Raw genomic sequence first — 13,128 nt, 5'->3', positions numbered from 1 at the left:
GCTGCTTTTTTAGGACACTCAAACTGAAAACCATCCATCAAAAGTCCTTCTTGAAATCCAGTGGGGACTTTCTGAAAATTGAGTTTTTTTAAAAGCACGTAAATTCCAGTCAAATAAAATATCACAAAAGTTTAATATACATAAAACATCTCCAAGAGACCAGAGAAGCATAAACTACTTTAAAACATCTTTAGAAAAAAAAACACATCTTAAAAAAAGAAGACACTGAAGTAGAGATTCCTTTGATCCCACACATCTGATACAGTCTGACACCAGATTTTTAGCAGAAAGCTGCCAGTTTGCAGACCCCTCTATCTCCATCCACCTCCAGGCACCACAATTCTTCCTTTTTCTCTGGGTCACACTATGTACTTTGATAACACAGAATCTCTCCTGCCCTCACCCACACTATTTTTCCCTGCACAGCTGGAAACCGTGCAGGGAAGGTGTCAGGCACCTGCAGCTGTCCCTTGGGACACAACAGCCACTGCAGCCCCTCCTGGACACCCCTCAGTGCCTGGGGAGCACCCTCCAGTTTCACCTCCCCTCAAAGCAATCCAGGCCTTGCACTCCAAGGAAGGGCTACAGTGTGAAGTGAGATGCCCAGGAGATCCCCTGCAATTGCACATTTCTAAGCTGAACTCTCCTGTACCTGCACCCATCAGACTGAATAATTTCTAGAGACAGATCGAACCAGTTGGTTTTCTAAAGCACATTAGTGAATGTTAACTACATTCTAGCACAGCATCTAAGTGCCAGCTTTTATTACAGGCAGTCAGCTACACAGAAAACTATTTCATCTTGTATAGAAAAAAGTATTTCTCCATGAAACCTTAAAATAAAAAAACCCAACCCAAAGAAAGCTCAGTCAAACTACATCATGCAATTCCCTGTCCTTTCAAGATGACTTCACCATTAAATAAGACATAGAAACACTTTTCCTTCAAGAAGAATTCAAGATGTTTGTGTTACAAACAACTCAGATAATCTTAAGGCACAACACCCCTGCAAAACACAAGCAGAGAGGTTCTTAAGCTCCAGTTATGAAACAAGTACTGGGGCCTTTTGTTAATATCAGCATTTAGAGAGAAGCAGCACCTGCTATAAGAATGCCAAATGCAGAAGCTGTATGAACACTCAAAGCTGGAAACTGCTTGGAACCAAGGGATAATAATCAATGCCAAGCAGAAAGAAAAAAGCCTACACTACGTTTTTATTTATTACCTGCTGCTCCTGCTTCAATCTATCTCTGGATTTAGCTTTTTGGTCATCAGTATTTCATGTATTTTGACAGTTACTCTCACTGCACTTTTTCTTGTACAAGGAAAAAAGGAAACACATGAAGAAAGGAAAGTATAAATACCAAAGAGATCGTGGGATCACCCTGTTCCAAAAAGCATTCTTATTTAAATAGAAAAACACTATCCAGTTAAAAAAGCACCTATTTCTGAGGAATTCTCCAGAAGCCAGGATATTTCAGTACAGAGCTGAACCAGAACAAGCTACATTTCACACAACAGCTTAATGGAGGGAACACAGAAGTAATCACACAGTCTGCAGGCTTAGCACAGTAAGCATAACAAGAGGCTCCATGCTCCTGTTCAGCAGCATAGCAGTCATTTCAGAAATACCATTATAGGTGCATCTTATCCAAACACTGTAGAGAGGGCAACTGCAGAAATGTGGAGGTTTCAATCAAAGATTTTCAGCTTCTCACAGTGCCTGCTGCTCTTTCAGCCTATCAAATGTGCTTTCAATACCAATCAGCCCCAGCTCTGTCCTTCTCCTGGTCCCTTCCTACACTCAGCATGGCTGGAGAAGCCACAAGGAACAATGGCAATAGCTAAGAGGTTACAGAGTAGCTGCTAGCAACACAAGGGATCCCTCACTGCACGTTTTTGGAAACCAAGTGGAAAAGCATTACTGATGATACTCTAGCTTTACAGCCCAGGACTGAAACAACACAATATGTTTCATATTTATTTTGCAAAATGCCACATTCCTTCCTCCTTCCTTCCAAAAGCACATCACAGAACTAGAGCAGCACACCAAAGTGCTACAGGTACTACAAATTTACTTCAAAACTCAAGGATCTAGGAGTCATCTAATCACCAGCTTTCCTCAATTCATGTGTGAAATGCTGTTCAAGGCAGTGCTGAGGAAAATAAATACTTTAGACGACCATTAAATCCATATACTCATGGAAATATCCACTAGCCAGCCTAGCAAATAACTTCATTCTTATACAGCCAAAAATACACTGATGGCCTTGGGAGCATTATTATTGGTTAGATTTTTATTTCAGATCATGGCAAGGCTGGATTTCTTTTCAATGCAAGAGTCACCTGGACCAAAAGTAACTACCTGAGCCGAAGCTCTTCTGATTAGAGAAAGCTCCCCAGGCAGGGCAGGGCACATGGTCCAGATCCAGCCCTCCCATCCCACCACATCCCAGCCTGGGAGAGCCACCGGAGCCCTGGCAGCAGCTACAGGCACCAAGTGTTCTGCCTCAACAGATGCACATTCTCCCACAAAGCAGAGCTTAACTTTTTTTTTTTTTAATCAAAACTCACTGGCTGAACCATTAACAAGCTATGAAGACCAGTGCTAATGCATTATACTCACTTAGAAGCAGAGCATAGCAACACCAGCTTAATCACACTGTAGATCTTTGTTTTCTGTCCAATTAATTGCTCCACAACATCCATCTTATCAAGATCCTTACTTTTCCAAACACTATTTCACACATTTAAGATTTTAAAAGCATCTGTGAGAAGACAGACAAACCAACAACTGCCTTATCTTTAAAAAGTAAAATTAAGGCATTCTCAACTGTTTGTTTTTTTAGCCTAGAATAACATTCAATAAATCTAGTGCTGCTTATGCTGAAATTGGCATTGATACACATGGAAAGAATCATAACTGGGTGGGACAGAAAATAATAATAATAATAATAATAATAATAATAATAATAATAATAATAATAATAATAATAATAATAATAATAATAATAATAATAATAATAATAGCAGCTATTTTAAAACAAAACAAGACTTGTTTACCTATCTGACAAAAAGCAGTTCAAGTTTCAGAGATCCTTGTCAATCTCAGTTCTTACACCAAAATAAAGTTTGTTTTTTTAATGCTCTGCGGAGTGAATATACAGATCAATACAAGTCTATGGGCAACTACAGAGTCTGATCTGCACAATAACAGTCTCTTTACAAGAATGAATCTCTTGGTACATTCTTAAAACCTCGAACCTTAAACATACTCATGCTGCTTACAGCTGAAATTGATTGCTATGTGTTTTTTAAGTATTCTGAAATTAGCCAGAAAAAATACAACGCAAAAAAATTCCTTTCAATTATTGCCTGCTATATCTTTTGGGGGTGTAAAAGCATAAGAGTTCCATTATTACGAGGTGCACTGTAAGAATAAAGTTTAAGAAAGAAGAAGAAATTCCAAGACTCAATCTACAAGAGTGAATTATTTAAGTAACAATCTGCATTTAAAATTCAGAACGGCACCAGCTGCTCTTTACATTGTTTGGGTTTTTTTTATTTCTGGTGGGGTTTTTTGGTGGTGAGTTTTTTTGGTTTTTGGGGTTTTTTTGTTAGTCTATGTTATTAAATAAAATCAAGGATATAGGCATTCAAAACACAGACAGTGAAGAGAATCAGTAAGGCTGAAGCCATCTGGAACCTTCTGCCAGGGCCCTTGGAGTTGCACTGCTCCCCCCAAAAGCACTCAGCTCCCGAGCACAGGGCACACGGTACAGAACGTGCCTGAGGTATGAGAACATTGTAGGAGACAGCACTAAGATACATCTTTTCTAGATCACAGCAAGCTCAAAACATCATTGTTGCACCACTGCTGCAAATCCTAGTTCCTCCTGGCAAGCTGTTATAAAATATGCAAGGCTGAACAAGGTAGAAGTGCCTGCAATCTGAATTACCTTTTTCCACTGTTAAAATGAGAGCCAATCAAATACTACATCAGCTCTCATCAAGTTCAAAAAGAATGAATGCCCATTTTCAAGGTATCACACGTGTTCTGTGCATATTTTTAGCCACACCACACAGCCAGGGTGAAATGCCCAGGCCTTTTTACATATATATACACCAACAAAAAAAGACATCTTTCAAAAATGTCTTTTTTCAACTTCTAAGTGAAACTGAAATAATAACAGCACAAAAGGGGTAGAGGCAGACCACAAAGATTCCATGTGCCAGGAACCACCAACTTCACACAAAGCACCTTCCTCCTTACAGAACCCCTCCCTACAAAAATATAACTCGGGAGATCCAACTCAAGTGTTTGATTCCACATTTTAAGCTTCTATTTTTAAAATAAAAGTGACCTTTGCACTGAGGATGAGTAAAGCCTCTTAATGCAAACCTATCTACTTTTGTCTAGTTTATCCTGTAGTCTTAAGGGCTTACATCTTTGATGTGTCCAAGCCCAAATAAAGAACCAAATAAAAAAAAGAAAATATAAACTGCTATAGTGGCTATGAACAACAGATGAGGGTTTCCATTCAAGGCTTCTGGCATCTCATCTATTGCACAGTACAAAGCAGAAACCCACCTCACATGAAAAAAGCAAGCTTTTACTTTGCAGATTCCTGTAGGAGCAGAACCAGTTAAAATATTTTCATTAAGAATTAACCCAGCAACACACACTTGTCCTTCTGTGAAGACAGGCAGCAGGTGAAAGCACAAGTTCCAGCATTTGACTACTTCAAAATTATAGTAATAAAAAGGACAGCTAAGCAGAGTTCAGTCCCTCATACCTATCAAGAAGTTAATTTCTGAACTGTCCTTCCATTTAAATCAATTCCTTTCAAAAATTTAACCGTCACCTTTAAGTTCTTGCATGAATTTGATTTTTTACAAAATACCTCAATTTCAGAAGGCACAAAACTACCCCTTTTAGAAGAATGAATCACCCTGATTACTACTGCTTTGGGGTTTTTTTTTAAAGCAAAAGGTACATTACTTTTCACAAAATTCCTCATTATAATGTTCTGGCCTCATTACACCAATTCCTGGAAGAAGTTGCTTACTACAACTCCCAACCAGGACACAAAGAAGTAAAGCAGCATGCTTATGCATCTTTAAAAGCATTTTAACATGTTTTACACTACCCAGTATGATGTTTCTCAGGAATGGGAACGTGCTTTTTAAAGGACACTCTCTATAGGAATCAATTTGATACCTTTATAAGCTAAAAGAGACTACAATACTTCCTTTCTTGCTGCAGGGATGCCAACTGATGATTCCAAAGATTTTAGTAAAATACATTTTTAGATGTTTTCAGATTCTGAGACACATACACTGCAGTATGTAAAATACAAACCTACCACCTGTACCAACAAGAACCTTCTGCCTATGGCCTTACTTATCCAATTTCAGAATAGATGCCTAATTTTAAAAAAATGAACTTTTTTGTACACATTCTTTGGTCAGATTTAAGTGATAAAGCAGTTAAATTGAAAGAAGTGTGTAAAAACTGTTTGGTGGTTATTCTCAAACAGTATTAAGTTGATTTTGTTTTGCCCTCAAAAAAAAATAGACAATCCTATCTGCATGAGTGTTCCTTAAACAACTGACTTCTGTTTCTCTTCCTTAAGTCATTGTGTTTAACAGAGGAAAAGAAATTGCTGGCTTTAACTTGCCAGTCATTTCTGCTCAAAGACAGCCTTCAGAAAACACACAAATTTCATAACAAAGCCTCAAACAAGCACAGTGGAAGACATGGAGGAGAGGTGTGTGCAGTACTTCCCAGGCAATGGAAGATGTTGGTGCTCAGAAATAAAAATACTGCTGTAACTGACCCAAAAAGTGTGTAGTGGTAGAACAGGAATGGTTATCTCTCTGCATTGAACAAGTACAGAACAGTCTCCTGAATTAGTTATCAGGAACAGACACTGTGTGTGCTGCTGACCCTTCATCCAGTCCCCCAGGCCCACATTCAGCACCTTTTTTCCCCCTTTCCAACAACGGCTGGCTAGTGGGTTCACTAAGTGTGTGCCTCATTAACAGCATATCTGGAGACAAAGATAGGCCTCTCCCACTGAGCTCAGCTCTCCTTCCCTTTTTCACCTCTCAGATAGCAGCCTCCCTCCTGCCCCTGCAGCTGCTATCTGCCTTGCACCAAAAATTCTGCCTGCACACCCCAGTGCCAGCTTGTAAACGTCCAAGTGTATTCCCAGCTGCTCACACCACTCCTTCCACAGCACAGGCCACCAAGAACTCATGCCTGCCAAAAGTCAGATCTTTTACACATAAAACCCAATGATTTTCAGTGTCTAAATGTTCCTGCAAAACCTTAATCAACTTAGGCTTATTCTGTGGATCTGCTACAGTTAAGCTTACTAGGTATCCCTCAGGTTTTCCTCCTTCACAAAAGTGGAAAAACACACCAATTTCCTACCACCTCAGGCAGCATTCCTGCAGATCTTTGCCTCAAACCCAACAGGCTTCATGGCTGGGTTCCTCTTTCTCCCTGCAGCTCAGAGTCAGGAGCTCTGATCTAATTTCTTCCAGAAACAGACAAACAGATCTCACATCTCTCTTTCAGCAGCACAGCTTATTCATTTGCCTCTGCCCTGTGCAGAGTGAGTGGTAATCGGTTCCATTCTGCAGCAGCACAGGTTCTCCATGAAAGCAAAATTTAAAAATGCTTGCAGAAGCTTCTGTGCCACTGAAATAAAAGACAGCAAAGTTAGTCTCCTCAAGTGTGACCTTATGAACTCCCAGTTTTGAAGCACTATTTCAATATCATAAATGAGCAGGTTATTTACATACAATAAGTACTCTTTGACAAATGTTTAAAAAGCCTCTACAAATTCCTGCTCCAGCCTCTAAAATATCCCCATCCAACTCCAGAATTTCAGGGGAAAAAAGAAGAGGTTGCTCAGAGTCCATCATGAAGAGCTGTTTCCACAAGGGAGCTCTTTAGCACTGAAACATATGTTCAGGCTAGCAGGGAACAGCAGTGGAACTGGAAGACATCCTATCCATCAGCCCCAGTTTGCACATCTCAAACAGTGCAGTGTTTCACATACACTGTATAAAGTAATTTGAGCTACTTCTTAGACAGCTACATACATATTTCTGCACTCAAATTCATGGAGACTATTTCTGCAGTGCAGCCACAGCTGACTCTTGAATTCAGTATAACACAACAGAAGGAGGAAAATATGTATTTCAGAATATAACTTATGTTCTCTCAGTCCTCTGACTTGTGACCATATCATTTAAGAAGGTCAGACGATAGAGTCTCAGAAGAACATAAAACAGAAGTCATATTTCTGTGACCAGATAATAAATAATATTCCTTGAGCCCTGAGGAAAAGCCATATCACTGCCAGCAGCCAGATATCAGTCACAAGGGAACAGGGCAGTCCAGTTAATCAATAACTTCACATAAGGCCACCATTGTGTTTTTGGTCTGGGCCTGAACTCGCCAGTTACAGCCCAAATCCACAAGAAAACCACAAACTGCAGGATGCGAGGTTTCACAAAAATCAAGAATGGAAAAAAATAAATGAAGAGTTAAGCCTTGCTTTCCTTTTCAAAAACTCTCTGGGCTAAGATTTTGGCATGAGCTCCATTTTCAGACAAATCTAGATAGATCTTGCTGAAACATCATCACTGGAAAATAAGAAAAGCTTGCAGGGAAAAGGGTAGGTGAGAAGACTGTTCTCTTTTCTCCATACTTTTACTCTAGCACCATTACTTCACACAAAAAAAAGGGTTTAAGATTCTGCCCACTTATACCACAGCATGTGCTTATGTACAGAAATGCATCTATATTTGACAGAGGATGCTGAAATTTATGTGATTTCAAAAAGAAAATCAATCAACTGGGTAAATATATGAAAAAAGCCCATAAGGGTCATCCCCAAGAGCTCAGGACAGGCCCCTGCCCCATGTGCCCTGGGAGCTGAGGCAGTGCTGTGCAGAGCTGCCACTGCCATGCCTGGCACGCTGCCACCCTCCTGCCCAGGCATTCCAGATCAGCCACGTTGTGCAGGAAGGGTGAGAAGGGTGGGGCTGGCACACAAGGCTTGGAGGTGCTGCAGCACCAGGACACAACAGGGCTGGGATGGAGCAATATCCGGGCTCCAGCAATCCATGGACACAAAGTCCTCACAACAAGGACACATCAGGAACTGTGTTCCCTGAATAGGACAATGCACTTCTCTTAGCCAGAAGGCCAGGAACATCAAATACCCTGCCAGGCAGCAAGGTTGCTCTTGAACCCCTTTTTCTTGCCCAACTGGATACACACTGGAAGTAAATTCCTTCCATAACTAAATTTAAACACTAGTGTTTTAATAATAATAGACACCTTTCACAAAGGTGCTTTACTGTACATCTTATTTCCTTCCCATGCATGCCAAACACCCAAAATCAGATACCCAAATACCAGAACAGACTGGCTCACTTCCATGTTAACATGGCACTCACTAAGACAGACTCACTAGATAGCACCCTATCACAATTTCAATCTAAAAAATACACTAAAAACATTAGGCTGAACATTCTTACTTCATGAAGTAACATACTAATTTAACCTCCTAGTTCATGAAATGGGAGTTTGACCCAACATCCAACAGAATGTACAGGCATTTTTCCACTGACCTATACAGGATCACATCACTTGACAATTACAAGGTTAATACATTTCATAATATGCTTTTAAAATATTAAATATTTGTCTCTTTCTGTAGAGTATTTTGGAAACAAAGTAAGAGCTATAAATGGTTGCACTGTAATTGCTGTCACAAATCACCCCCTATACATTATATAACAAATAGGAGCCAAACAGCTGACGAGGTTCCAGAGGCATCTGCTGCCAGAGTGGGGCTGAGATTCCTGCCATCCCCATCTTCCTGTCCCCACCTTCCCAGGACAACATCCTGACTCCTCTTTAGACACTTCTAATCACAGCTCTTTGCAGAGCCCCACTGCAAACTGACAGTATAAATAATTCCATGTTTAAAAAATGGCACAGAGAGCTACAAGCAGCCAAACAGAATCAACAGGTCCTGTAAATAATTTCAAACCATCTATACTAAAGACAGTTTCAAAAACACCACCTTACTTTCACAGATTTTGGCAAATCATTTGTGCAATAGCATGATTCTTCCATTAGCACAATGGAACACATATGCATAATACTTTCTTGATATATTCTTGTCCATCAAAAGTGAACCGGTGCTGTTGGTTTGAAATACTTTAATGCTACAGACAGACAAATTCTGAAACAAACCAACCCAAGGCACGTATTTCAGCTACCCCTGCTCCAAAGCTCAAGTTCCTGTAATTCCTCTGCCTTCTTGGTGGTCTCAACTCCACCACCATATTATTTCCCTCAAGTGCTTCACTGGTAAACTATCTGAGAGACTATCTAATTTAATTAGTATAAATCATCAAGAAAACAAGAGGATAAAGCAGCCACTGCTGCACATACTTGGAAAGCAAGCCTGCAAAATGCATTCACTTGTCAGGTTTGTTTTTACCTTCTCTAAATCAAGAGAAATAAGTGTTTAACTGCAGCAGCATTAGTAAAGAAACCAGATTTTATATCTTTTACAGGCATGTTCTGTAAGACATAGAGAATCTGGCCTGGACCAGGAAGTTTTCCTGGAACAACTGCGATTGTTAAAAAACGCAACGGAGGGAACATCATAAATACCAGAGCAGGTCTTGAGAACAAGTCTCCAAACAGGGAGTCATCACTGCTGTGAGGCTTTCTCTGCTCAAGGAACAGACGTGATGACAGCCCAGTAACACTCATTATTCCATGAAGTCTTTACGCAATAGTTGAGCTGCACTTGTGATCATAATTACTATAATCAGATATTTATTGAATTTGCAGCCTGTTCCTAGAAAAGTTACTAATTTTTTGAAAAAATATTTTAAGATTGTTTAAGGTCCAATTAAGAAACCAGTGTGCTAAAGGCAGAAATAAAAATTTCTAAGAAGAAACATTAGCAAGTTACAAGCACCACAGTTCTTTTCCTTTCCCTCGGCTATTTAATGTATATTAAATATGACTGAATGCTATGATGGGTATCACAGCCCCATTTATTTCAATTACTATTTACTAAAACTGTCAACAGTCAGATGCTCATTAGCCCATCAGAATGTACACAGATGCTTATTAAACACAAGGATCTTCCTCAGCAAATCTGAGTACAGACGTGGTAATAACCTGTAGCATTACCACACAGACCTCCAGCAGCAAAGTCGTTTTTTTATTCAATCACAGTATGCTTGCTGACACTGCAGGGAGCGAGTTCATTCCTCAAACATAAGATACACTTGTGAAATATTTGACACAAAACTAGAAGAAATCTAGGACAAAAGAAATCCAGTTAACACTGGCATAACAAAGACTTAGGCTTTGCATCCAGGCACAAACACGGACTGGGAAAATGGTGTATGCACTGTGTCTAAAAAACATCTCTCAAAGGCAGATGGAGGTTTTTTGACAGTAACTTTCTGTAAATCAAGGATGATTTCAATTCACAGAAATTACTTCCACACCTTCTTCTGGGAAAATGAAAGGTGCAATACCAAACAATAAATACTTACTCTGTGACTTGTCACTTCAGAAAGCTGTGTAAATTTATTACTGATGAAAGGAGCCAAGATTCATAGCTCATGATAATTACATTTCCTCATTATCAAAGATGTGAATAAGCTCACACAGCACCAGTGAGCCTGCTTACTTCTTAAACATCTCAAGAAGTTCTAGCTGGGAGATCTATAGAGTATTTTCCTTTTTTCTCTAGGATGACCAACAATGTATTTGTACGTGAACTTCTTTGGTGTTCATAGCATGGGTCAACAGTTACTGTAAGTAGTGTATTACTCTGAGCAAATACAGTCCTAATCCAGGACTATTCAGGAGGATTCTAAAACTCCCACAGCAATGCTTTCTGTGACACACTTTACCTAAGCGTTTTCAGTTAGGATGTTTCCATCAGCAAGTTGCAGCCTTCAGCATAAGGGGTGCAGCACCATTATTTATTTTTTTACTTCTGCCTAAACCTCGTGGTGCAGTGGAGAACGGCATGGCTGTACTTGCCTCAAACTCAAGGAATGAGACAACAGGGACAAGAGGAGCCAGCCAGGCAGACTTGTTTACTCTCAAGGAGGCTTAGGGCAAACCTCATCATTCTCTACAACTCCTTTACAGGAGGCTGCAGTGAGATAGGGGCTGGTCTCTTCTGTTGTGCCGGCAGCAAGGACCAGAGAAAATGGCCTTAAGCTGGGACAGAGGAAATTCAGATCAAATATTAGAAAGGAAATTTTCAGAATTCAGGAGGTCAGGCTGCTTAGGGAGGTGGCAGAGTCCCTGTACCTGGCCGTGTTTAAGAGGCTGGCACTGGATGATGTGATTTAGTGGTTTAGGAATTACAGTAGCAGAACGGGGTTGATGGCTGGACTTGATCTTAAAGGTGTCTTCCAACCTTGGTGATTCGATGGCTCCACATCCAGCGCACCACAATCCTGCACAGAGTGGCGGCTGCGAGCCCCTTCCACGGAACCGGTGCAGGCTACCGTGCTCAGCAGGATGAACGGGGCGGGAGGAGCGGGGCAGGGGGACACACAACCCCGACACTGAGGCTCCTTCAATCGCAGAGGCGGAAACAGCCGCGGGTGCTGTCCCACACCCACAGCCGCGCCAGGGCCGGGCCTCCGCGCTGCCCCGCGGCCCTGAGGGGTAACTGACCCCGGCCTGCCCGCCGGGCTCGGGCCCGGCCCGCCCCACCCTGCCCGCGTGTCCCGGGGGGCTCGGGGCTGCGCGGGGCCCGAGCGCGGTGATGGCCTCGCCGGAGCCACCGCCCCGCGGGGGGCGGAGCGCGGCCGCCCCTCGTTGCGCCGGGGCGGTGAATCACGGCCCGCCCGTCTCCTCCCCCCCCCTCCTCCATCTCAGCAGCGCCCTCAGCCTCTCTCCTCCATACAAAAGCAAAATGTCCGCCATCTTCACAGGCTGCTGCTGCCGCCGCCGGGCCGGACGGGGCCGCGCCGCGCCAAGGGCGGCCCCGCCGCGAGGCCGAGGCGGCCGGGGGGGTCATTACCTTAATGCAGTAGGGCGGCTCGTCGAATGTAACCAGCATGTACCTGTCGCCGCGGCTGGCGGGGTCCCGGGCCCGCAGCTGCGGAGAGAGCGGAGAGAAGCGGCGTGAGCGGGGCGAAGGGGGCGAGGGGGGCGGCGGCTCCCCCGGCGCCGCGCACTCACCTTCATGAAGATCTCCACGGCGCCCTTGGCGATGTCCAGGTAGCTGGTGCCCAGGTACGCCCGCTGGTTCATGGAGGCGGACGTGTCTATGAGGAAGAGGAGGATCGGCATGGTCCAGGCAGAGCCCCGGCCGGCGGGCTCCCTGCGGAGGAGGCGCGGCGCTCGCCCGCGGCTCGCTCGGCTCTGGCGGCGCTGCCCGAGCTCGCCCGGACTCAACTTCTCTTCCCTGAGCCTCCACCAGCACCATGTGACCAGCGCGCACGCCATTGGCTGGCAATTATACCTACATTTGCATATTCATGGCGGCGCGCGCGCGCGCGCGGGGCGGGGGAGGGAGGGAAGGGGGGAAGCGGGGTGGCGGCGGGCGCGCGCGCGCCGCACCTGTCACACACACACAGCGCCCGCCCCGCCCCTCTGCGGGGTCCCCCGCCCCGCGCTCCAGGGGCCGCCCCGCCCGGCCCCTCGTGGGCTGGCCCCTCACGGTCCCGGTCTCGCTGTGTGCCCCCGGTACCTCTCGGTACCCGCGGCTGAGTCACCGCGCTGTCGCCTCGCACCTCCTCGCCGCCGCCTCACCTCGGCCCGCGCAGCCCTCCTTGGCTGAGGAGTATGCAGGAGCTGTGTGCTGGTCCCGGGGAGCCGAGCGAAGCCTCTCAGAGCTCACCCGGTGACATAATCGGCCCCGTTTCTGCTCTCCAGAGGTTTCACTTAAGCACTGAATCCCCAATCCCCACATGCGATCCTTTCCCGGGTCAGGTAACATCTCCCACAGGCAGTGCCTGTTTCTGGCTATCACACGCTGACAGGGCACCTCAGTGTACCTGAATCAATACAGTATGGCAACAAACTAATTGTGGCAAAACT

The 13,128-nt window shown here is 43.9% G+C and overlaps 1 protein-coding gene across 4 annotated transcripts in view; it reads right to left on the bottom strand.

Moving 5' to 3' along the window:
- LOC118698619 (integrator complex subunit 6-like) overlaps positions 1-12,487 on the bottom strand; it is a 40,031-nt gene extending 27,544 nt beyond the window's left edge. For all 4 annotated transcript variants that reach the window (XR_004981922.2, XR_004981923.2, XM_036402064.2 and 1 more), the window contains exons 1-2: positions 12,268-12,487; positions 12,107-12,184 (exon numbers count right to left, since the gene is read on the bottom strand). Coding sequence is in view for 2 of the 4 variants with exons in the window: in XM_036402064.2 (XP_036257957.1) it covers positions 12,107-12,184; positions 12,268-12,378 (189 nt within the window). In the remaining 2 variants the exon portion in view is untranslated. The remainder of the gene's footprint in view (positions 1-12,106; positions 12,185-12,267) is intronic.
- Between the last annotated feature and the right edge of the window lie 641 nt (positions 12,488-13,128).

This window comes from Molothrus ater, chromosome 14 (genome assembly GCF_012460135.2).
Source record: "Molothrus ater isolate BHLD 08-10-18 breed brown headed cowbird chromosome 14, BPBGC_Mater_1.1, whole genome shotgun sequence".
In the NCBI taxonomy this organism is placed as follows: domain Eukaryota; kingdom Metazoa; phylum Chordata; class Aves; order Passeriformes; family Icteridae; genus Molothrus; species Molothrus ater.
The sequence above is the reverse complement of the archived record's forward strand: the minus strand, read 5'-3'. Positions and strand labels throughout refer to the sequence as shown.